This window comes from Taurulus bubalis (assembly GCF_910589615.1).
Source record: "Taurulus bubalis genome assembly, chromosome: 14".
Lineage (NCBI taxonomy): Eukaryota > Metazoa > Chordata > Actinopteri > Perciformes > Cottidae > Taurulus > Taurulus bubalis.
In genome coordinates, this window is record NC_136602.1 from 11,259,225 (window position 1) to 11,285,559 (window position 26,335).

The 26,335-nt window shown below is 39.7% G+C and overlaps 1 protein-coding gene across 1 annotated transcript; it reads left to right on the forward strand.

Annotated features, from left to right (window-relative positions):
- The first annotated feature begins 6,219 nt into the window (after positions 1 to 6,219).
- LOC306746689 (uncharacterized protein) lies at positions 6,220 to 8,483 on the forward strand. Its single transcript, XM_079229641.1, has 8 exons — positions 6,220 to 6,311; positions 6,454 to 6,747; positions 6,912 to 6,948; positions 7,129 to 7,226; positions 7,337 to 7,371; positions 7,823 to 7,873; positions 8,154 to 8,228; positions 8,360 to 8,483. Exons 1-8 carry the CDS (start codon positions 6,221 to 6,223, stop codon positions 8,408 to 8,410), a joined length of 732 nt encoding a protein of 243 aa, XP_079085767.1. The 5' UTR covers position 6,220; the 3' UTR covers positions 8,411 to 8,483.
- The last annotated feature ends 17,852 nt before the right edge of the window (positions 8,484 to 26,335 follow it).

Here is a 26,335-nt window from a genome sequence, read left to right on the forward strand (position 1 = left end):
ATTCCAAAAATGCATTTGATCTCACCACTGTAACATAATACTTTGGTGTTGTTTTGTCAGAAATTCACAGTCAAATTGAGGCAGTGAGTAAAGTGTCCATCTCCATCCTATGTCTCTATGAGCTGAAGTACAAAAAAATGTGAAATACTCATGTGAAAGACAGGTTTTTTTTCTCCTGCTCTGTAAAAGTTATTACAACAAACCAAACAAACATAAATTCAGGAAGGTTTTCAATCTGTCAGATTATGATGGAATGAGTAATTAAATACTCTCTGTAATTCTTCAAATGTAATACACAAATTTGATAGATATGATAGATAGCTATGATAGAAGAATGTTGCATTTATGCATGTATCATTCTGATTACAAATCTCATCCAGCAGAAAAATACACCTGAAGAGAGTGTGACATACAGTACCATTGAAATGAAGGATAGTGTACAACAAATGGTATGTTATTAATTTAAATACCTTTTGATAACACAAATGTATTAATATTGTGGTTATGATTAGTCAATAATTAGTCAGCATTCTCTTCTCTGTGGTTGTTTTCTCTCCTTAGACTGAACCAGAAGTTGTCTAACGTCTAAATATTTGTGAAAGTATGATCCTGACTTCACGGAGTAGGGCTTTGTGAACGGATGTAACGAGGCGGAGCCCTGAGCCCAGTGTGGAGTGAGGGCTAACGCTAGCCTCGCTCGCTCACGCAGCACTGAAGGCTTCACAGGTAATGCTGTATCTAGAGACCAAACATCCAACGCTCGTTGAAAAGCCGGTGGGATTTTTCCAGATAAAAGGACAGTGTACTACAGATGCAGAAAAGGTCTGCCTGTCACTGACTGGCAACTCCAAATGTGCTGTGAAAGCCAGCTGTCACAGATATGAAGAGCAACTTCTGGTTCTGCAAACATGAAGACTGCTGAAGCATATCATTCACATCATAAGGCTATATTTTAATTTGCACTTTATTTAAATGTTATTTACAGTTTATTTAATCCATCCATCCATCCATTATCAGCCGCTTATCCGGGGTCGGGTCGCGGTGGCAGCAGGTTCAGCAGGCCGACCCAGGCTTCCCTCTCACCCGCAACACTTTCCAGCTCATTCTGGGGGATCCCGAGGCGTTCCAAGGCCAGCCGGGAGATATAATCCCTCCAGCGTGTCCTCGGTCTTCCCCGGGGTCTCCTACCAGTTGGACGTGCCTGGAAAACCTCTAATGGGAGGCGTCCAGGAGGCATCCTGACTAGATGCCCGAACCACCTCAGCTGACTCCTTTCGACACGAAGGAGCAGCGACTCGACTCCAAGCTCCCTCCTGATGTCCGAGCTCCTTACCCTATCTCTAAGGGTGAGCCCGGCCACCCTGCGGAGGAAGCTCATTTCGGCCGCTTGTATTCGAGATCTCGTTCTTTCGGTCACGACCCAGAGTTCGTGGCCATAGGTGAGGGTTGGAACATAGACCGACCAGTAAATGGAGAGCTTCGCCTTCCGGCTCAGCTCCCTCTTCACCAGGACGGACCGGTACAGCGCCTGTTTTATTGCTGCAGCCGCACCGATCCGTCTGTCGATCTCCCGCTCCACCTTACCCTCACTCGTGAACAAGACCCCGAGATACTTGAACTCCTTCGCTTGGGGTAGGCAGTTTGTCCCCACCTGGAGGGAGCAATCCACCGGTTTCCGGCAGAGCACCATGGCCTCAGATTTGGAGGCGCTAACTCTCATCCCTGCCGCTTCACACTCGGCTGCAAAACGCCCCAGTGAATGCTGGAGGTCACAATCCGAGGAGGCAAACAGGACCACATCATCCGCGAACAGCAGAGAGGCGATCCCGAGACTCCCGAACCGGATCCTCTCCGCCCCCTGGCTGCGCCTAGATATCCTGTCCATGAAAGTCACGAACAGGACCGGTGATAAAGGGCAGCCCTGGCGGAGGCCAACACCCACCGGGAACGTGTCTGACTTACTACCGAGGATACGAACACAGCTCCTACTGCAGGCGTACAAAGACCGGATAGCCCGTGCCAACGGGTCCGGCACCCCATACTCCCGCAGCACCCCCCACAAAAACCCCCGAGGGACCCGGTCGAAAGCCTTCTCCAAGTCCACAAAGCACATGTAGACTGGTTGGGCAAACTCCCAGGACCCCTCCAGTAGTCTTGCAAGGGTAAAGAGCTGGTCCACTGTTCCACGACCGGGACGGAATCCGCACTGCTCGTCTTGAATCTGAGGTTCGACAAGCGGTCGGAGCCTCCCTTCCAGCACCCTGGCATAAGCTTTTCCCGGGAGGCTGAGCAGTGTGATGCCACGATAGTTTGAGCACACTCTCCGGTCCCCCTTCTTGTAGATGGGAACCACCACCCCGGTCTGCCAGTCCATGGGCACTGTTCCCGACCCCCATGCGACACTGAAAAGGCGTGTCAACCAAGACAGCCCAACAATGTCCAGCGCTTTCAGCATCTCAGGGCGGATCTCATCCACCCCTGGCGCCTTGCCACCAAGGAGCTTTTTGACTACCTTAGCGACCTCTGCCAGGGATATGGGAGAAACCACCCCAAAGTCTTCCGGCGCTGCCCCCTCTCCGGGGGACATGTTAGCCGGGTTTAGGAGTTCCTCAAAGTGCTCTTTCCACCGCCCGACGATGTCCCCAGTCCGGGTCAGCAGTTCCCCCCCCCCTGCTGAGAACAGCCTGGGGTAGGCCCTGCTTTCCCTTCCTGAGCCGTCGGATGGTTTGCCAGAACTTCCTTGAGGCCAACCGAAAGTCCTTCTCCATGGCCTCCCCGAACTCCTCCCATGCCCGAGTTTTAGCATCCGCGACCATCGCAGCTGCAGCCCTTCTGGCCTGCCGGTACCCGTCAGCTGCTTCAGGAGACCCCTGGGCCAGCCAGGCCCGAAAGGCCTCCTTCTTCAGTTTGACGGCTTCCCTCACCCCCGGTGTCCACCACCGGGTTCTCGGGTTGCCGCCACGACAGGCACCGATGACCTTCTGGCCACAGCTCCGAGCAGCCGCGTCCACAATAGAGGCTTTGAACATGGTCCACTCGGGTTCCATGTCCCCAGCCTCCCTCGGGATTTGTGAGAAGTTCTTCCGGAGGTGGGAGTTGAAGACCTCCCGGACAGGGTCCTCCGCCAGACGTTCCCAGTTCACCCTCACTACACGTTTGGGCTTGCCAGGTCTTTCTAGCCGACTCCCCCGCCATCTGATCCAACTCACCACCAGGTGGTGATCAGTTGACAGCTCTGCTCCTCTCTTCACCCGAGTGTCCAAGACATACGGCCGCAGATCAGATGATACGACTACAAAGTCGATCATTGATCTCCGGCCTAAGGTGTTCTGGTACCAGGTACACTTATGAGCCACCTTATGCTCGAACATGGTGTTTGTTATGGACAAACTGTGGCTAGCACAGAAGTCCAACAACAAAACACCATTCGGGTTCAGATCGGGCAAGCCGTTCCTCCCAATCACGCCCCGCCAGGTTTCTCTGTCATTGCCCACGTGAGCGTTGAAGTCTCCCAGGAGAACTATGGAGTCGGCAGGCGGCGCCCTTTCCAGGACCCCTCCCACCGACTCCAAGAAGGCCGGATACTCCGAACTGCTGTTCGGTGCATAAGCACAAACAACAGTCAGAGCTTTACTCCCTGCAACCCGTAGGCGCAGGGAGGCGACCCTCTCGTTCTCCGGGGAAAACTCCAACATAGCAGCGCTCAGCCGGGGGCTCGTGAGTATCCCCACTCCCGCCCGGCGCCTCTCACCCTGGGTAACTCCAGAAAAGGACAAAGTCCAACCCTTCTCCAGGAGCTTGGTTCCAGAGCCCATGCTGTGCGTGGAGGTGAGCCCAACTAAATCTAGCTGGTACCGCTCCACCTCCTGCACCAGCTCCGGCTCTTTCCCCGCTAGCGAGGTGACGTTCCACGTCCCTAGAGCTAGTCTATGCTGCCGGCGATCGGCTCGCCCAGGTCTCCTGCCTGGCCTGCCGCCCGGTCTGCATTGCACCCGACCCCGATAATTCTCCCCGCGGGTGGTGGGTCCACGGGGTGACTGCTGCTCCATGTTGTTTCTTCGGGCTGAGCCCGACCGGGCCCCATGGGCGAAAGCCCGGCCACCAGACGCTCGCCGACGAGCTCCCCTCCTGGGTCTGGCTCCGGGAGGGTGCCCCGGTTTCCCTTGTCCGGGCGAGGTAACTTTAGTCCGTGGGCTGCAATTCATCAGGGTTTTTTGAATCGCTCTTAGTCTGGGCTCTCCCCCGAGACCTGTTTGCCTTGGGAGACCCTACCAGGGGCTGACGCCCCGGACAACATAGCTCCCAGGATCACTGAGCCACTCAAACTCCTCCACCACGTTAAGGTGGCGATTCATTGGAGGAGAGTTTATTTAATTTGAAAATTATTTTGAATTGTGTGCACACTTGTCTGCACACTATTTGCCCAATAATTGTGAACACAGATATTCTCCTAAGAAAGTAAAAACCTCCCTTCTAAATATTCAGGTTTGTATTAACATTGTGAATTAACCGAGAGCGCTGTAGTAGTTCAATAATACAATTAATCCTAAAAAAAATAAATACTTTCCTAATAAGTGTGCAGTGTATTTATTTTATTACCACAGTATGTATGTGTGTTTTTTTTTAGAGTCCCACTTGTTTTTGTAGGAAAATTGAATTCGTTATTTGTGTGTTAATACACACAAATACAATACAGTGTTAATATTTGAATGGGCCCCGGGGCACTTTGTACTTGAAAAGCTGGGCCCTGAGGTAAAAAAGGTTAAGAACCCCTGACTACTACAATATCTGGTTCTCATTTGATCAATAATCTCCAGTACATCATCAAGTCAGTAACTTTTGGGTGTTGTGTAATATTGGACATCATTAAGAAACTGAAATGAAAATAAACAATGTGAAAAGTCTTAGTCTTTATTATCCAAATACAAACTGAACATTTTAAAATAAAACCTCATTGCTATAATCTTATTTATTTTTTTACTTTCTTTACTTATTTTATGGCTTCAACTTCTGTAAAAAAAATTAATGACCAAAACGAATACAGAGGGAGCACCGACTAAATAACCTAATGTTTCTAGACACCAAAGTACCTACGTGTTTGCACACATACAGCGTACCCCAAACTTACCTACTGCCCTCAACCTCTCATCACAAACCTTCAATCTAACAGTGTCAGTGTGCATAGTCAGAAAGAAGAGCCTGGCCCAAAATAACAAACAAAAGAACGTCACCAACTTCCCTAGACCACAAAAGAAACACATGAAAGTACAGATGTCTTACCAATCTCCCTACCAGAAAACATGGTTAAACAAAAAGGACTTCTCACCCCTACCGACACCCTTTCTAACCCCACCACCCAAGAATCTGTGTTGTGCAGCATGGCCAGTTGGAAGCTGGAGAGAGAGAGCCGGCCCCCACAGGTTCGCTCCTAATTACTGCCGTCCAATTACCTGCAAAGAAAAAAAAGGCACAGGGCAAGGCAAAACATATCACAGCACCCCCCTCAGGCAGGGGGTGCTGTGATATGTTTTGCCTAAGGTTTTTTTGACTAAGGTGAGGCTTTTTCCGATGACGCTCTGAGTCGTAAGAGTGCCTTAAAAGAGGAAGATATTTTAACAGTTGCAATTGCATGTTTCTGAAGATCAGGAAGTAGATTTTGTGTAGCATTAGAATGAGTATGTCAGTGCTTCAGCCTAAGATGTTTTCTGTCTGTCTCTGCTCACTCACCGACATGGATGTTCCTCTCAGAGTTCTTCTCATCCTCACAGGACTCACAGGTCAGTCATAAGGATATTTGTACAGTATTTGTTAAGTCATGCTTGAGCTGGTTATGTCATATTATGATGGAATGAGTAATTAAATACACTCTGTAATTCTTCAATTCACACAGAAGAGTAATTCACAGAATTGGCTCTGAATTAAAGAGACAATTAGGACGAATGTTCTTTTCTATATGCAGTAAAATGTTGTATCTTTTCTTGTTGCAGGAATTCACAGCATAACTACAGTCAGTAAAGTGTCAGTGAAGCAGCCTGGAGATTCAATCTCTATCCCATGTCTCTATCGCTCACAATATAAAAACCATGTGAAATACTTGTGTGAAGGAAATAATTGGTACAACTGCAATTATGCAGTTAAAACAAACCAACAAAATTTGAGAAAGTTTTCAATCTCTGATGACAAAATCCAAAAAATCTTCACTGTGACTGTAAAGGACCTGATGGATAAAGACACTGGTTATTACTGGTGTGCTGTGGAGATTAATGGAGGGGCAGATGTCAAAACATATTTTCACCTGTCAGTCACCGGAGGTAAGAGTCCTTAAAGCACATTTCCAATCCTTTGCTGAAATTGTCACACTTTGGAGGAACAAACATGAACAGGGCCTCATTGTTTGCTTTAAAGACTGATTATTATGAGGCTACCCACCATTTTCTATTGAATCCCCGACAGGTCTCTACACGAATCATCAGAAGGAAACAGGATTTGAAGGAGATACATTAACCATCAATTGCTACTATAGTAACCCTGGTGAAATGAGCTGGTGCAGGCTAGGCGGCTCCTGTGTGACAACTGGATCTTCTAGTTCAATAGATGGAACAGGAGTTACCATCAATGCAAGTGTCCCCAATGTCTTCACTGTGACTATGAGTGGACTGAAGACAGAGAGCAGCGGCTGGTATCAGTGTGTTAAAGGAGACTTGCAGATGCCTGTCCATGTAACTGTTACTGAGCCATCTACCACAAGTAAGTATACTACAAGTATAAAAGTTAAACATTTTGTTTCAAGGGGAAAATATTGTAATTTTATTTTATAATGTTCTTGTTTCGGGTCATATCCACTGTCACAGCAACAAGCAGCACCTTATCACCCACTCCTGAGCCTGTGAAACTCACCTCTGTTTTTACAGAAAGAACACCTACCACAGATCAGGTGGAACAGGACAGGTCAGAAGGCTTTGGATTGACACATGTACCATTTAATGGTGAAATACAACAGTTATAAAGGAAAATATATATGTATTTGTAGTTATTTTAGAAAAATATGACAATAGAGTTGTAGTGTGTAATACAGTTCATTATGCTTAATTGCTTTGCATTTTGTGCTTTTATTTATTTATGCTGCAGGGTTTCAGGTGACCTAAAGAAAATCTTCATCCCTTTGAGCATTTTGATCTTTGCTGTCATGGTGACCTTGTTCATCTGGTTCATGTTGAAAAGACACGGTAAATTGCTGAACTCTGATTAATCCAATTTATTCTCATGTAGTTAATATTTTCTTCATATTCTATATTTGCATTGAGTGTAATCAGATTATTTACTGTTTCTCATTTAGAGAAGACCAAATCAGCATCATCAGCCATGACAGAGGTAAGGGTCACTTTTTTATTTCCCAATTTTTCACATAGAAGGCTATCAGGAACCATAGAATAAAGCCAGTAGTTTGAGAGTGGTCATTGGTTTAGGTTTACAACACAGTGGTAGGGTGATCATTTTAGTGCAAGTAATTTCCGAGAATATACTATCACTTTGCAGCAGTTCCGCGGAACAACACTGTACCATTGCAGATGTGTAACTAATATGTTGATGAGGAAAATTAGAGATCAGTAAACATCAGATAGACTTAACTGAGCAGTGTCCCAATTATGGTAATTCCTCTTACTATGATTTTTCATGTTAGTATTTGAGCAAGCATGATAATTGTCTAAGCTATGATTGTTTCTTGCAAATTAAGTTTTCTTAAAACTGTGAAACTAATTTTAAAGGACATTGATGAACATGTAAAGGACAATATTAATGTTGGTTTGCTCCCTCTACACAGGCTGAAGTAATATACAGTCATGTTGAGCACAAAAGGACAACTTCAAACCTGGTAATCAATGACTTTTTCTTCTTAGAAACCTGACCATTGCATATAGTTATTTCATATTCCTATTTTGCGCAGTTTTCTCCTTGTAATCTTTTGTTAATAAGGGAAAGCTGCTAGCTATCGCTATCAGAACTCCCTTAACATCTCTATGATCCATCAAGAACTTGAAAATAAAAGACAAACTTAATATAATATCTTATTATGCCATTCCCAATTGCAACTGAATCAAACAATGTGTAATTCATCAAAAACAGCTTTCATATCTGTCTCGTCTCTTACCCAGAGGTCAAATGCTGAGAGAGATGCGGACGTGACGTATAGTTCTGTGGTTACCACGAGGCAGAAAAGTGTCCAAAGGGTAAATATTAAGAACATCGAAACTCACATGCACTGTCACATACAGTTTTTACATTTTGTTGTTGCTCTCACTTTTTTTTCCCAGACTGAGAAAATTATATTTTGTTCTACTACTTCTTTTTTTCCCAACAGGTTGAAGCAAATGATGAGAATGTTGCATACAGCACAGTGGCTTACCACTAGCACACGTCACCCCTGTTTGTTGCACTTTTGCCTACTTTATCCTGTTCTGCATACATTTCAAAGAAGCTTTTCCCTGTTTGTCTGTCTTGGGTCTTACTGTTGTATCATTTAGTAGCCCAAAAGCTCACATAGGTACGTTATTCTGACACGTAGTACAGGGTTTCCATGTGTCTAAACATCTCAAATTCATCTTGTCAAATGTATTTTACTCATCCATGTGTCAAATTTTAATGTGTCAAACTCACACACTGTACTTTAACTCGTAAAAATAAAATTCCTTCTTAAATATGACCTTTTCTTTATCCTTATTTTCGCTGCTGACATACCTGGTGAAGATTTGTTCTCTTTTGTAATTCGATGTTTCCTGTTTGTAATACTTTATGATGAGTTGTTCTATTATAAACCTCCCAAATGAGCTTCTGCTATTATAGTGTTCTCACAGTAGCTAACACTTTCACAATCTCCCCTCACCTTAACCATGACACAGCCACAGCAATGCTCATAGCGTACTTTACATCATCTTAAAATGTTTCGCTTGTATTCATTTTTTTATAGATTCAAAAACTTACAGCCAGCCATTTCATTTCGTCATAAGATCTCACCTGCGAGCCAGCAGCTCCACCTTCCTGGTGGCCAGGTTGCGGCAAACAAGAATTTACTGATGAAATCAAACATGTCATTGGGCATGTTGTGGCAAATTTTTACTGTCCATATACTGACTTATCCAATAATAATTCTACTCTTGATCGTCATGTGAAAAAGAGGCATGATGAGGAGTCATAATGCCTCTTTTAGTTAGTTAGTTAGTTTCCTAGTCTAAAAGACACATTAATGGAAACGATTATCTTTTTTGACAACACATTTTTTTTTGTATATGTCTTCCATCTTTCATGATAATTTTCAACAATTTGGGTGATGTAAAAATGGCATGTCTGATCTCTTCACACCTAAAATCTTTATCCAAAACCAATTTACCAGTGTTAGTTAAGTCCAGCAATAATATTATTTTAGATTGTGTTCTATTATTTAAATACCAATCACTTCCTATGTGTTGCCTTTCATTTGTTTTGCTGGCATTACCGCCAGGGATGCAGCCGTCAAAGCCTTGTACAACCCAACTAAAAACCTGGAAGTGTTCAAATGGCCCTGTACTGCCACCTTCAGTTTGTTTATAACTATCACAACTGAAGTTACACACATTTAAAGAATTTAGAACTTTTAAACCCTCTGTTTTTTTTCTGTTGCTGGTCATTTCCGTTTAGTTGTTAATGTTCATAGTAAGACCTGTGCTTTTTAAGTCAAAATGTATGCTGTAAATTTTTTTCCAAATGAATCCATTATAGGGCTCATAAACTGGCCGTGATCCTGAAGTGTTCTCCGTCACAATTGTTCCAAATCGTCATGAGTGCAAACCAGATTGAAAAATGGGGATGTGGTGTGGGGAAATGTATATGCAGGACATGTTGAGTCAGAGGAAGTAGCTTTCTTTGTAAACCACATGTCTTGATCAACGGACGCCAACCTTACTAAGTTTGTTTTACCCCATGTCCCCCTCCACTCAACAATCATCCCCAATGCCTCCACTGTTCCCAACAGGAGTTTGCCAGATATTATGGAGAATATCCACTCACCAAATAGTAGATGGATGGACTACTTCCTGTGTGCAATGCATACTAATAAAAACATTAACTAAATATCATGTGACTACATACAATATTTACCTCATCAGCCAATGTATGTGATGCAACATGCCTTGCTAAGGAAGAGGCACGATTGTAGCAGTTGATATTTCATATTGACTATAGTAGGAAGAGTGCTGTACAGAAGACTGACAGTGATTTGGTTGATGTTGTTTTGTCTGACTGCTCTAACACTAACATGGCTGTTCATCGTAACTTTCTTCTCATCCTCACTGGACTCAGTAACGAGCCATTTCAGCCTATTTTCTGTTTGGTGTGTTACTCATGTCAGACGATGATACATTTGGGCTGGAAGTTAATCCTTGCTACACGTTTTATTTGATCAATTCTGCACACAGTCATTGCTCATTGAATCAGTTTTCATCGTTTAACTTTAAGAACAGACCAAAGCTGAATCATCAGCCACAACAAAGGTAAAAAACACAACAAAGATATGTAGATTATTTTGCCTATAAATAATGATTTATTTATTTTTTACAAAGGATGCTACTTCAGTGATGCCAAGAGATTTGTAAAAATGAACAACTGTTTCATAGGCGTAAACAAATATGTGTACTCACAAAGTCTCTCTGCAGAAGAGTGTACCCTTCTATATATTCTATTCGATAAAATATATCTTCAGTAGTTACATTGTGCTTGTGCATTTGTATCAAGATAATACAGTAACCATATGTGTTGGAGCCATAATGGTGTTTGTTGTTTGAGGGGAAACACTGGGTGAATGGGGACATGTAGTTCCTTCATTTGAACACAGGGGGGCACATTTATGTCAAAAGGGCATATTGTAATGTGAGTGCCAGGTAATGGGAACAGGTGTGTGTGTGGATGGGAAGCACTATAGTTGTTGACCGTGGTCGAGTCAGCTTCTGGTCCTTTTTGGATAAAATCAAGTGTTGTATCCTGTCTCGTGGTAGCTTGTGCTGTGACCAATGTAAGGTGATGTTATGCTATGGTGTCACAGATTAAATGTATCAAATAGTATTTGTGGCAAGAACACGCGTCCGCACATGTTCTCCCGTTCGCCCCCTTGTGGCTCTAAAAACTTAAATTGGTTTAGGTTAGAGCCTCTATGTGAAATGCTAAATATTTAATTATATAGCTGCACATTTTTATCTAAATCACCTGTTTAGCATTTTTGTAGTTCACATTAGATTTGCTCCTTCAACAAAGGCTGAAGAGGAGGTCATTTACTGCAATGTTGGGTACATGAGAAACATATCAACACAGGTAACCTAAACACACACAAATCATAATTTGTATTGAACAATACAAGTTCACTTAAGTCACACAAAGACACTTAACATAACTTCTTATTTCACAAAGTGCAGCTGAATAGAACAGTTTAAAATCCATCTGTTTCCTTATGTCCCTTGCCCAGAGGTCATACTCTGAAGGTGATGTGGACGTGATGTACAGCTATGTGGTTACCACAAAGAAAAACACTGTCAAAAGAGTAAATATATAAATCTTTTGTTTTGCTTCCTGTATTTCAGTGATTTCAAATATGTTAATTCAGTACTTTTTAAACATTAACTCTAATTGAATGTATCTGATGGTCATTTTTGCTTCTGGTTATAACAGGTTGAATGAGAAGATGAGCACATTCTATACAGCACGTTGGCTCAGCACCACCAACAAATGTAACTAAATGTCTGTCTGTCCTTTTATCTCAATTACTCAATTTTTAGTGTTGCACGATGTTGTCTCTGTTATTGTTTGGTTGTGCAGAAATTTGTATTATTATTATGTATTTGTATATACAATTATAATGCAGTACTCTCTTCTGTATTGCTTTCAAATATTGATTTTCCTGTCGATCAACTTTTCTCATTTAAAGTTATCCCTGCTGAGTCGACACAGATGTGAGCATGCTTTTCCCTTCCCTCCTCTTTTGTGTCTTTCGTTTGAGGAAGTAACCTCTGTAAATGTGTAGATGTGCCCCTTCCCAATATGAAAATATGCATAACAAACAAATATGACCAAGGTGGAGGACTAGAAATTAAAAAATGAGGAAGCAGCAGAGTTAGAGTTAGAATTTGTCACTGCTCTTTCACTCAGGACATTGATGCAGACATGATTTCTCCATTTGTGTCTCTCCTGATACTTGTTGGACTCATGGGTAAGTGCTAAGCTTTATTTAGAACGCCATGCATACATGAGTTGGGGTTTATAAGTAATAGGATATTGTTGAGTCTAACATTTTAATTGACAACAAGACACTAATATGTATCATTAATATTGTTTTCATAACAATATTTAAGTAATGATACTAACTTTTAACGAATGTGTTATATGTCACTGACTAACCTGTAACTGTGGGTCATTAAAAAATGCATTTGATCCCACCACTGTAACATAATACTTTGGTGTTGTTTTGTCAGGAATTCACAGTCAAATTGAGACAGTGAGCTAAGTGTCCATCTCCAACCTATGTCTCTATGAGCTGAAGTACAAAAAACATGTGAAATACTTGTTTGAGGGACAGTTTTTTTCTCCTGCGCTGTAAAAGTTATTTCAACAAACCAAACAAACATACATTCAGGAAGGTTTTCAATCAGTCAGATTATGATAGAATGAGTAATTCAATACACTCTGTAATTCTTCAAATATAATACACAGAGTTGTCTCTGAATTAAACGTTATTTTGAGACAATTTGGTATAAGACGAATGTTGTTTTCTATATGCAGTAAAAATATTGTATCTGCTCTTGTTGCAGGAATTCACAGCATAACAACCGTCAGTGAAGTGTCGGTGAAGGCTGGACATTCAATCTCTATCCCATGTCTCTATGACTCAAAATATAAAAACTATGTGAAATACTTGTGTAAAGGATCTACTTGGATGCCTTGCTCTGAGGAAGTTCACACTGAAACAAAAGGTAGATCAACAAAGTTTTCAATCTCTGATGATACAATCCAAAACATCTTCACTGTGACTGTAAATAACCTGACTGCTGAAGACACTGATTACTGGTGTGCTGTGAAGAGGAAATTGCCAGATGTCAAAAACAAGTTTCACCTGTCAGTCACTGGAGGTAAGAAGAAGAAAAAAACACATTCAAACACATTTCCAATCCTTTGGGAACACTAAGGAGTTATTTTTGCTTTGAATACCGCATTATTTAAATGCTATTAAAGTCATTACTGTTGTGCTGTGAAGATTAAAATTGTACTGGATGTCAATAAACATTTTCAGCTGTCAGTTACAGCAATATGTAAAATCCATTGACTGTTTTAAGCACAGCTCAAGTCAAACTTCTCACATGTCTGAGATCTCAGATACTAAAATCAGACTATGCCTCATTTTGTATTGCTCTTTTTTCAAGGTACCGGTATGCCAAGTCTATACGTGGACCAACAGGAAATCATAGCATCTGTTGGAGGAAGTGTGACTGTCAGATGCTACAATGACAATCCAGAAGTAGCAAAGTGGTGCAAGCTGGGCAGCTCCTGTGTGACAAGCCAGACTGGCTCAATTGATGAACCAAGAGTGACCATCAACTCAAGTGTCCCAAATGTTTTCACTGTGACTATGAGTGAACTGAGAACAGAGAGCAGCGGCTGGTATTCATGTGACAATGGACGCTTTCAGATGCCAGTGCATGTAACTGTTCGTGAGTTACCCCCAACAACTCCAACTACAACCAACACCAATACAGCAAGTAAGATATTAACCATTTTATATTTTCATAGAGTAGGGACGTGTTGTAAAAAAGGAAGCCAGTGAGTGGACCCAACAGAGGTAACAACTGTAAAATGCTGAAACAATTTTAAAATAAATTGACTGACTTTACAGGACCGTCTCCAGCTACTACCCAGCATTCCTCTCTGCGTACGAGTGCAGAGCCATATACAGCTCATCCCGCAAACTCCACCATAAACGGGACAAACGGAGAGAGCCAGCAAGAACACAATAGGTCTGTTTTACTTTATTGTTGCTGAACCATCTCTTCAACACATAAAAGCACCTGAGCGTGGTAGTTCATTTTTGTATTTTTATTTTATTTTATTCAGTGTTTACTAACTCTATGTATCAGATGAAATGTATTTGCATGTACAGATACAAAAAATAAAAAATAAACCTATGATAAAAGAATGCTTGCATTCACCAATTTCAGAAAACATTAACCTGTGTAATTAGTTAAATGTATATCTGATCTGGATTTCTCTTCTAGTTCCACGAAGGTTACCATTTTCACCACCACCCTCGTCTTACTGCTGCTGGTTGGTTCCTCCCTGGTCTTTTTTGGATGGAGGATGATGATGAGATGTAGTAAGTCTATTGTGATCTATGCTAAAACAAATTCAGGAATACAATATCAGTTAGTTTTATTTATTTTATTTTTATTAGATAAGACCAAGCCTGAGGGGTCTAACATCAATGAGGTAAGATACAGCCATGCTTTTCCTATTATTAGTAAGCTAGTGCATACTGCATATGGTCATCTACCACACTGTCATATTTCCTCTTTATCATGCACATTTTATATTTTACTGTATGTCCAAATTTACATACATTGAGTGTGAGTTGACTATAAATAACTAGATTTACATCAGCATGGCACATGATAATATACTGCACTATTCAAACCAAATGGATCTATGAACATTTATTAACCATCACCCTCTTTTTCAGCTCAAAACAGCAACATGGAAAACCTGGCAAACACATTATCTTGATATTTTAAACTTTGAAAAAATGAAATGACAAAGTATTTTCATAACCAGAACAATAATTTTGACTCAGCAGCAGCATTAGATTCTTATCTAACATTTAAATAATTATTCTTTGTTTGCTTTGGACCAATGTGGCTTGAGAGGTGAAACCCAGTGCCAAGATTGTTCGTCATTGTTTAAAACGTATTGAGTTACTCAAAGCAAATGTTAAATGATTGTAAAATAACATAATATGCGTAGGGCTTATTGTCAAATTTCAACTTCATCCCTCACAGGGCTCACAAATTGGGAGTGATCCTGATGAGCATGACTACGCCACCGTGGTTCATACTCAAGATGCAGCAGCCCAGCAGCAGGTAAACCAGACGAGAACTTCTTATTTAGTTTCACACAGTATAAAAGAGAGCAGCACCTGAAAACATAGTTGACTACATTTGTGTCTTCACCCTGAAATGGTATCATTCTGTTTACAAATCTCATCCAGCAGAAAAATACACCTGAAGAGAGTGTGACATACAGTACCATTGTAATAAAGGATAGTGTGCGACAAATGGTATGTTATTAATTTAAATACCTTTTGATAACGCAAATGTATTAATATTGTGGTTATGATTAGTCAATAATTAGTCAGCATTCTCTTCTCTGTGGTTGTTTTCTCTCCTTAGATTGAACCAGAAGATGGAAGTGTGATCTACAGCACACTGCAATAAAACAGAATAAGGGCCAATTATCAGAAAAGATGGGAAGACATTAATCCTGCAAGCATGGCAACTTTGATGAAGGAATTCAGATGTGTTCTTCATTGGGAGTATCAACCCAGCAATCTGTGTAATAGCCGTGTAAATGTAAAAAATAGCTGAAAATAAAGCAAAAAACACATTTTCCACTTAGCTGTAGTGTTATTCATGAAGCTAGATAGTTTTTGTGTGAGTTGCTATGTGTTGGTGATATCCGCCGTAGAGATGTCTTCCTTCTCTCATGTAGAATTGAACTAGAGGCACACAGCTTGTGGTACTCAAATTGCCGAAATAAAACACATCGGAAAAACTCAGCAGCAATGTCTCCTTCCAGAAATCATGAGGTGGGGTGAACCATCCTTTTATTCATTTTCATCACTAAGCCTCCTCCGCAGACTGGCTTCAATAAGACCCTCTACATACTACTACAATATCTGATTATCTCATTTGATCAATAATCTTCAGTACATTTAGGGTTCAAGTCAGTGAGATAACTTTGGGGTGTGGTGTAATATTTTGCATAATTAAGAAATGGAAATGAAAATAAACAATGTGGCAAAAGTCTTACTCTTTATTATTATCCCAATACAAACTGAATATTTTTCAATAAAAACATCATTGCTGTAATTTTTAACTCAAGTATTTTTGTTGTTATTATTGTTTTTTTTACTTGTTATTTTCTTTATTAATGTAAACCACTTCACTCCAAATCGTAACTGCCTTAAAAGGGGAAGATATTTTAAAAGTTGCAATTTCATGTTTCTGAAGATCAAGAAGTAGATTTTGTGTAGCATTAGAATGAGTCTGTCAGTGCTTCAGCCCAATATGTTTTCTGTCTGTCTCTGCTCACTCACCGACATGGATGTTCCTCTCAGAGTTCCTCTCAAAGTCATGCTTGAGCTGGTTATATCATATTATGATGGAATGAGTAATTAAATACACCCTGTAAATCTTCAATTCACACAGAAGAGTAATTCACAGAATTGTCTCTGAATTAAAAAGACAATTAGGTATAAGACGAATGTTCTTTTCTATATGCAGTAAAATGTTGTATCTGTTCTTGTTGCAGGAATTCACAGAATAACTACAGTCAGTAAAGTGTCAGTGAAGACTGGATATCTCTATCGCTCACAATATAAAAACCATGTGAAATACTTGTGTGAAGGAAATAATTGGTTCAACTGCAATTATGCAGTTAAAACAAACCAACAAAATTTGAGAAAGTTTTCAATCTCTGATGACAAAATCCAAAAAATCTTCACTGTGACTGTAAAGGACCTGATGGATAAAGACACTGGTTATTACTGGTGTGCTGTGGAGATTAATGGAGGGGCAGATGTCAAAACATATTTTCACCTGTCAGTCACCGGAGGTAAGAGTCCTTAAAGCACATTTCCAATCCTTTGCTGAAATTGTAACACTTTGGAGGAACAAACATGAACAGGGCCTCATTGTTTGCTTTAAAGACTGATTATTATGAGGCTACCCACCATTTTCTATTGAATCCCCGACAGGTCTCTACACGAATCATCAGAAGGAAACAGGATTTGAAGGAGATACATTAACCATCAATTGCTACTATAGTAACCCTGGTGAAATGAGCTGGTGCAGGCTGGGCGGCTCCTGTGTGACAACTGGATCTTCTGGTTCAATAGATGGAACAGGAGTTACCATCAATGCAATTGTGCCCAATGTCTTCACTGTGACTATGAGTGGACTGAAGACAGAGAGCAGCGGCTGGTATCAGTGTGTTAAAGGAGACTTGCAGATGCCTGTCCATGTAACTGTTACTGAGCCATCTACCACAAGTAAGTATACTACAAGTATAAAAGTTAAACATTTTGTAAAGGCATTTGTAAATGATTTAATTTAACATAGAAGAGATTCAAGGAGAAAATATTGTCATTTTATTTTATGATTTTCTTATTATTAAGCCTTATCACCCACTCTTGAGCCTGTGAAACTCACCTCTGTTTTTACAGAAAGAACACCTGCAGAAAAAACACCTACCACAGTTCAGAAGGCTTTGAATTGGCATGCAGTATAGAGAACTGTGGCCATTTAATAGTGAAATACAACAGTTATAAAGGAAAATCTATATGTATTTGTATGTATTATAGAAAAATAAGACTGGATGGTAATACAACTAAGACTATAAGATGGTTTAGAGTTGTAGTGTGTATTACAGTTAATTAAGTATGTTTAATTGCTTTGCATTTTGTGCTTTTATTTATTTATGCTGCAGGGTTTCAGGTGACCTAAAGATAATCATCATCCCTTTGAGCGTGTTGATCTTCACTGCCATGGTGACCTTGTTCATCTGGTTCATGTTGAAAAGACACGGTAAATTGCTGAACTCTGATTAATCCAATTTATTCTCATGTAGTTAATATTTTCTTCATATTCTATATTTGCATTGAGTGTAATCAGATTATTTACTGTTTCTCATTTAGAGAAGACCAAATCAGCATGATCAGCCATGACAGAGGTAAGGGTCTTTTTTTCAGAAAGAAGGCTATCAGGAACCAAAGAATAAAGCCAGTAGTTTGAGAGTGATCATTGGTTTAGGTTTACAACACAGTGGTAGGGTAATAATGGAAGTGCAAACAATTTCCGAGAATATACTATCACTTTTCAGCAGTTCCGCGGAACAACACTGTACCATTGCAGATGTATAACTAATATGTTTATGAGGAAAATTAGAGATCAGTAAACATTATCAGATCGACTTAACTGTGTGAAACTAATTTGAAAGGACATTGATGAACATGTAAAGGACAATAGTAATGTTGGTTTGCTCCCTCTACACAGGCTGAAGTAACATACAGTCATGTTGAGCACAAAAGGACAACTTCAAACCTGGTAATCAATGACTGCAGTGATGATAAAGAAACAGAATCTAGACCATTGCATATAGTTATTTCATATTCCTATTTTGCAGTGGTGGACCATTAGGGCCTGCTAAGCCTTCACTGCTGGCCAAAACAGAATCACAAAGTTCTAGCTATTTTATAATTTAATTGTTTGTCACAAATACACTACATGTATTATAATTATGTTTCCCTATTATCTTATCTTATTATTATTATTCTCATTGCACAGCTCCTGTCTTCCTCTGTTGCTCTGCCTGCAGTCTTCAGCCTGCAGCATTGCAGCTGGTTTGACGGAGAAGCTTTCAGCCAATCACATTTTTTCCTCTGGTGCCTCTATGTCAGCAAAGCAGTTTAAGCAGACCTTTGCAGATTAAAGTACACCGGGAGTGGACGTTGTGGTTGATTGTCATAGACTTCAACAAATCAGATATTTAGTTTGACAAACTGGGTGTATTATTTGACGTGCAGCGCCTGCAAAATGGCGTGGATGTATGATTGGCCAGTGGCCCAGCGTGACCAATAACATGCACTTTGATTGGTCAGTGGGGCAGCATACGAAAGAAGGAGAAGAACTCTGCAGTCAAATTTAATCATATACAAGTCACAGCGCTGTTGTTGCTGCTGGTCAAGCCGGGGCTGGGGCGCGCCTCTCCCCGTGCCACGGTGCGCAGCTGCGCTGGTGATGTCTTGTGTGTGCAGAATTTCAGTGCCGCGGTTTTGTTGGATTGTTTTGTTATAACTAAATGTGACTGGTTGTTGATTTGGTTGTTGATTTGGTTGTTGATTTGGCGAAAATGCATGGCCCACCACTGCTATTTTGCGCAGTTTTCTCCTTGTAATCTTTTGTTAATAAGGGAAAGCTGCTAGCAATCGCTATCAGAACTCCCTTAACATCTCTATGATCAAGAACTTGAAAATGAAAGGCAAACTTAATATAATATCTTATTATACCATTCCCAATTGCAACTTAATCAAACAATGTGTAATTCATCAAAAACAGCTTTCATATCTGTCTCGTCTCTTACCCAGAGGTCAAATGCTGAGAGAGATGCAGACGTGTTGTATAGTTCTGTGGTTACCACGAGGCAGAAAAGTGTCCAAAGGGTAAATATCAAGAACATCGAAACTCACAAGGACTGTCACATACAATTTTTACATTTTGTTGTTGCTCTCACTTTTTTTTCCCAGCATGAGAAAATTACATTTTGTTCTTCTACTTCTTTTTTTCCCAACAGGTTGAAGCAAATGATGAGAATGTTGCATACAGCACAGTGGCTTACCACTAGTGCTTCTTAGCACACGTCACCCCTGTATGTTGCACTTTTGCCTACTTTATCCTGTTCTGCATACATTTCAAAGAAGCTTTTCCCTGTTTGTCTGTCTTGGGTCTTACTGTTGTATCATTTAGTAGCCCAAAAGCTCACATAGGTACGTTATTCTGACACGTAGTACAGGGTTTCCATGTGTCTAAACATCTCAAATTCATCTTGTCAAATGTATTTTACTCATCCATGTGTCAAATTTCAATGTGTCAAACTCACACACTGTACTTTAACTTGTAAAAATAAAGTTCCTTCTTCCTTCTGCAGACATACCTGGTGGAGATTTGTTCTCTTTTGTAATTCGATGTTTCCTGTTTGTAATACTTTATGATGAGTTGTTCTATTATAAACCTCCAGAATGAACTTCTGCTATTGTAGTGTTCTCACAGTAGCTAACACTTTCACAATCTCCCCTCACCTTAACCATGACGCAGCCACAGCAATGCTCATAGTGTACTTTACATCATCTCAGAATGTTCCGCATGTATTCATTTTTGTATTAATTTGTAAACTTACAGCCAGCCATTTCATTTACGTCATAAGATCTCACCTGCGAGCCAGCAGCTCCACCTTCCTGGTGGCCAGGTTGCGGCAAACAAGAATGTACTGATGAAATCAGACATGCCAGTTGGGCATGTTGTGGCAAATATGTAATACAAATACTGTCCATAATATACTGACTCTTTATCCTCATGTGAAAAATGGGCATGATGAGGAGTGGTCTTAGTTTACTAATCTAAAAGACAAATTAATCTAAAAGATGATCTTTTTTGCAAGGTTATGACAAAACATTTTTTTTTGTATATGTCTTTCATCTTTGGTGATAATTTTTTCAAGTTGGGTGATGTAAAAATGGCACGTCTGATCACTTAAAAACACACATACTGTATCACCTCACACCTAAAATCTTTATCCAAAATCAATTTACAGGTGTTATTTAAATACCAATCACTTCCTCTTTGCTCCCTGGAAGTGTTCAAATGGCCCTGTACTGCCACCTTCAGTTTGTTTATAACTATCACGACTGAAGTTAAACACATTTTTAGAATTTAGATCTTTTAAACCCTCTGTTTTTTCTGTTGCTGGTCATTTCCATTTACTTGCTTCAGTTTTCGGATTGTAGTATTGTGCATGTTGGCTCACACTGTCATAGCTCACTGGGCACTTGAATCGAATGGTGCTATTGGTAATGTTCATAGTAAGACCTGTGCTTTTTAAGTCAAAATGTCTGCTGTGAAAAATGTTTAAAATTAATCCATTATAGGGCTCATAAACTGGGAGCGATCCTGAAGTGTTCTCCGTCACAATTGTTCCAAATCAACATGAGTGCAAACCAGATTGAAAAATGGGGATGTGGTGTGGGGAAATGTATTTGCAGGACATGTTGAGTCAGAGGAAGTAGCTTTCTTTGTAAACCACATGTCTTGATCAACGGACGCCAACCTTACTAAGTTTGTTTTACCCCATGTCCCCCTCCACTCAACAATCATCCCCAATGCCTCCACTGTTCCCAACAGGAGTTTGCCAGATATTATGGAGAATATCCACTCACCAAATAGTAGATGGATGGACTACTTCCTGTGTGCAATGCATACTAATCATAACATGAACTAAATATCATGTGACTACATACAATATTTACTTCATCAGCCAACTTATGTGATGCAACATGCCTTGCTAAGACTGAGAAAATTATATTTTGTTCTTCTACTTCTTTTTTTCCCAACAGGTTGAAGCAAATGATGAGAATGTTACATACAGCACAGTGGCTTACCACTAGTGCTTCTTAGCACACGTCACCCCTGTTTGTTGCACTTTTGCCTACTTTATCCGGTTCTGCATACATTTCAAAGAAGCTTTTCCCTGTTTGTCTGTCTTGGGTCTTACTGTTGTATCATTTAGTAGCCCGAAAGCTCACATAGGTACGTTATTCTGACACGTAGTAAAGGGTTTCCATGTGTCTAAACATCTCAAATTCATCTTATCAAATGTATTTTACTCATCCATGTGTCAAATTTTAATGTGTCAAACTCACACACTGTACTTTAAATCGTAAAAATAAAATTCCTTCTTAAATATGACCTTTTCTTTATCCTTATTTTCGCTGCTGACATACCTGGTGGAGATTTGTTCTCTTTTGTAATTCGATGTTTCCTGTTTGTAATACTTTATGATGAGTTGTTCTATTATAAACCTCCCAAATGAGCTTCTGCTATTATAGTGTTCTCACAGTAGCTAACACTTTCACAATCTCCCCTCACCTTAACCATGACACAGCCACAGCAATGCTCATAGCGTACTTTACATCATCTTAAAATGTTTCGCTTGTATTCATTTTTTTATAGATTCAAAAACTTACAGCCAGCCATTTCATTTCGTCATAAGATCTCACCTGCGAGCCAGCAGCTCCACCTTCCTGGTGGCCAGGTTGCGGCAAACAAGAATTTACTGATGAAATCAAACATGTCATTGGGCATGTTGTGGCAAATTTTTACTGTCCATATACTGACTTATCCAATAATAATTCTACTCTTGATCGTCATGTGAAAAAGAGACATGATGAGGAGTCATAATGCCTCTTTTAGTTAGTTAGTTAGTTTCCTAGTCTAAAAGACACATTAATGGAAACGATTATCTTTTTTGACAACACATTTTTTTTTGTATATGTCTTCCATCTTTCATGATAATTTTCAAAAATTTGGGTGATGTAAAAATGGCATGTCTGATCTCTTCACACCTAAAATCTTTATCCAAAACCAATTTACCAGTGTTAGTTAAGTCCAGCAATAATATTATTTTAGATTGTGTTCTATTATTTAAATACCAATCACTTCCTATGTGTTGCCTTTCATTTGTTTTGCTGGCATTACCGCCAGGGATGCAGCCGTCAAAGCCTTGTACAACCCAACTAAAAACCTGGAAGTGTTCAAATGGCCCTGTACTGCCACCTTCAGTTTGTTTATAACTATCACAACTGAAGTTACACACATTTAAAGAATTTAGAACTTTTAAACCCTCTGTTTTTTTTCTGTTGCTGGTCATTTCCGTTTAGTTGTTAATGTTCATAGTAAGACCTGTGCTTTTTAAGTCAAAATGTATGCTGTAAATTTTTTTCCAAATGAATCCATTATAGGGCTCATAAACTGGCCGTGATCCTGAAGTGTTCTCCGTCACAATTGTTCCAAATCGTCATGAGTGCAAACCAGATTGAAAAATGGGGATGTGGTGTGGGGAAATGTATATGCAGGACATGTTGAGTCAGAGGAAGTAGCTTTCTTTGTAAACCACATGTCTTGATCAACGGACGCCAACCTTACTAAGTTTGTTTTACCCCATGTCCCCCTCCACTCAACAATCATCCCCAATGCCTCCACTGTTCCCAACAGGAGTTTGCCAGATATTATGGAGAATATCCACTCACCAAATAGTAGATGGATGGACTACTTCCTGTGTGCAATGCATACTAATCATAACATGAACTAAATATCATGTGACTACATACAATATTTACTTCATCAGCCAACTTATGTGATGCAACATGCCTTGCTAAGGAAGAGGCACGATTGTAACAGTTGATATTTCATATTGACTATAGGAGGAAGAGTGCTACAGAAGACTGACAGTGATTTGGTTGATGTTGTTTTGTCTGACTGCTCTAACATGGCTGTTCATGTTATTGTTCTTCTCGTCCTCACTGGACTCACAGGTCAGTAACGGGTCATTCTAAAATGGTTTAGCCTTTTCTGTTTGGTGTGTTACTCATGTCAGACGATGACACATTTGGGCTGGAAGTTTAATCTTTGTTACACGTTTTATTTGATAAATTCTGAACACATAATTTAAAATACAAATGAATGAATAGTTAAAACACAAAGATCATTAGAAGGAACAATACCGATAGTGTATCTGATGAAATGTTGTATTTCTTCATGTTTCAGGAATTCACAGCATAACTACAGTCAGTGAAGTGAGGGTGAAGGCTGGAGATTCAATCTCTATCCCATGTCTCTATCGCTCACAATATATAAACCAAGTGAAATACTTGTGTAAAGTAACTTCTTTGAGCTCTTGCTCAACGGAAGTTCAAACTGAAACACAACCTCAATCAACAAAGTTCTCCATCTCTGATGATACAATCCAAAGAGTCTTCACAGTGACTGTAAAGGATCTGGTGGATAAAGACACTGGTTATTACTGGTGTGCTGTGAAGCTTAATGACGGGTCAGATGTCGGAGAGTATTTTTATCTGTCAGTCACCAGAGGTAAGAGTCCTTAACGCACCTTAATTCACATTTCAAATCCTTTGGGACATTTTAACAATTTGGTGGAAAAACACTGAGCAGGGCTTTCATTTTTGTGACATTTCTTCAAAATGACTTGTCAGTCAAAAGTAGTTATATCTGAAGGAATCATTTATCTATCAGCTTTAACTAATCAGCTCCTATATATGAAAAAAACATATCTTGGCAGCATCACCCATATCTACCAGTTATTAATGTTCTATTGAATAATTTGTTTCTTAAGATACACCCAGTCTTTATGTGGATCATCAGGAGATTTCAGGATTTTATGGAGAGACAATAACCATCAATTGTCACGGTAGGCGTAGAGGAATGAAGTGGTGCAGGTTGGGCGGCTCCTGTGTGACGACTTCGTCAGGATCAATAGACGGAACAAGCGTGACCATCAGTTGGACGAGGGATGTGTTCACTGTGAATATGAGTGGACTGAGGACAGAGAGCAGCGGCTGGTATCAGTGCGTTAAAGGAAACTTCCAGATGCCTGTGCATGTAACTGTTACTGAGAGACCTACCACCAGTAAGTACCACAAGTGAATATCAATTATAAATCTATGTCAAGTACAACCATTTGCAAACATTTTGGTGGTATCTTAATCATTGTCTTGTTTTGAATTATAGCAACACTTGCAACAACACAACGTTTAACCACCTTTTCCAGGACATCCGGGTCAGTCTTTGCATTTACATGCATGTTTAGAGAAGTTATGGTTAAATAAAACTCTTTATACATGTTAAAGACATTGTTATAACTAAGAACATAACAATCCATTATAATGTACATATAAAGCTATATGATTAATATGTTTTCCATTGTCACATTGATACAAGAACAGGCTATTTATCTGAACTATTTTTACTTTGTGCTCTAAATGTATGCTGCAGTGCTTCAATTGACCTAAAGAACCTCAGCATCAGTCTGAGTTTGCTGATCTCCATAGTATTGGTGGCCTTGTTCATCTGGTTTATGATAAAAAAGAACAGTAAGTCAAAGTCTGAAGTTCAATCAATTCATTTAAAATATGTTTGTAATTCTCAGACGTTAATTACATCCCTTTTTGCATGAAGTTTGTCATTGCTCATTGAATCAGTAACAAGAGTTTTCATTGTTTAACTTTAAGAACGGAGCAAAGCAGAATCATCAGCCACAACAAAGGTAAGATATGTAGATTATTTTGCATTTAAATGATTATTTATTTATTTTTACAAAGAAGGCTACTTCAGTGATACCAAGAGATTTGTAAAAGTGAACAACTGTTGTATAGGCGTAAAAATGAATGTCCATTCACAAAGTCTCTCTGCAGAAGAGTGTAAGCTTCTTTATTTCTATTCGATAAAATATATCTTCAGTAGTTACATTGTACTTGTGGATTTGTATCAAGATAATACAGTAACCACATGAAATGCTAAATATGTTAACATAGCTGGACATTTGTATCTAAATCAACTGTTTAGGATTTCTGTAGTTCACATTTGATTTGCTCCTTCAACCAAGATTGAAGAGGAGGCCATTTACTGCAATGTTGGGTACATGAGAAAAATATCAACCCAGGTAACCTAAACACACACAAATCATAATTTGCATTGAACAATACAAGTTCACTTAAGTCACACAAGTACACTTAAAATAACTTCTTATTTCACCACGTGCAGCTGAATAAAACAGTTTAAGATCCATCTGTTTCCTTTTGTCCCTTCCCCAGAGGTCATACCCTGAAGGTGATGTGGACGTGATGTATAGCTCTGTGGTTACCACAAAGAAAAACACTGTTAAAAGAGTAAATATGTTTTCTTTTGATTCCTGTATTTCAGTGATTTCAAATATGTTAATTCAGTACTTTTTAAAACATTTAGTTCTAATTGAATGTACCTGATTGTCATTTTTGCTTCTGGTCAATAACAGGTTGAAAGTGAAGATGAGCACATTCTATACAGCACGTTGGCTCAGCACCATCAACAAATTTAACTAAATGTCTGTCTGTCCTTTTATCTCAATTACTGGATTGTGCGTGTTGCAAGATGTTATCTCTGTTATTGTTTGGTTGTGCAGTAACTTTTATTAGTATGTATTATTATATATAATACATACAACAGTTGATATTTTCATTATTAAACTTAGATATGTAAGAATATGTTTTTAATCAGTAATCATTCAGTTGTTGCTACTGCCATGTTTCTAAATAAATTAACATAATTCACATGGAGTGCTGATTCCTTTTTGTTATGTTCTATTTACTGGACTTTATACCCAGTATACTGTAAACTGTTCTTGTTCTTGTTGTAGGAATTCACAGCATAACTACAGTCAACAAAGTGTT

Bases quoted from the DNA above. Each gene is read 5' to 3' on its own strand.
- LOC306746689 (XM_079229641.1), top strand. From the start codon at position 6,221: ATGGATAAAGACACTGGTTATTACTGGTGTGCTGTGGAGATTAATGGA. The intron at 7,372-7,822 runs GTAAGGGTCACT...CCCTCTACACAG, and splicing joins CATCATCAGCCATGACAGAG to GCTGAAGTAATATACAGTCA. The intron at 8,229-8,359 runs GTAAATATTAAG...TTTTCCCAACAG, and splicing joins GGCAGAAAAGTGTCCAAAGG to GTTGAAGCAAATGATGAGAA.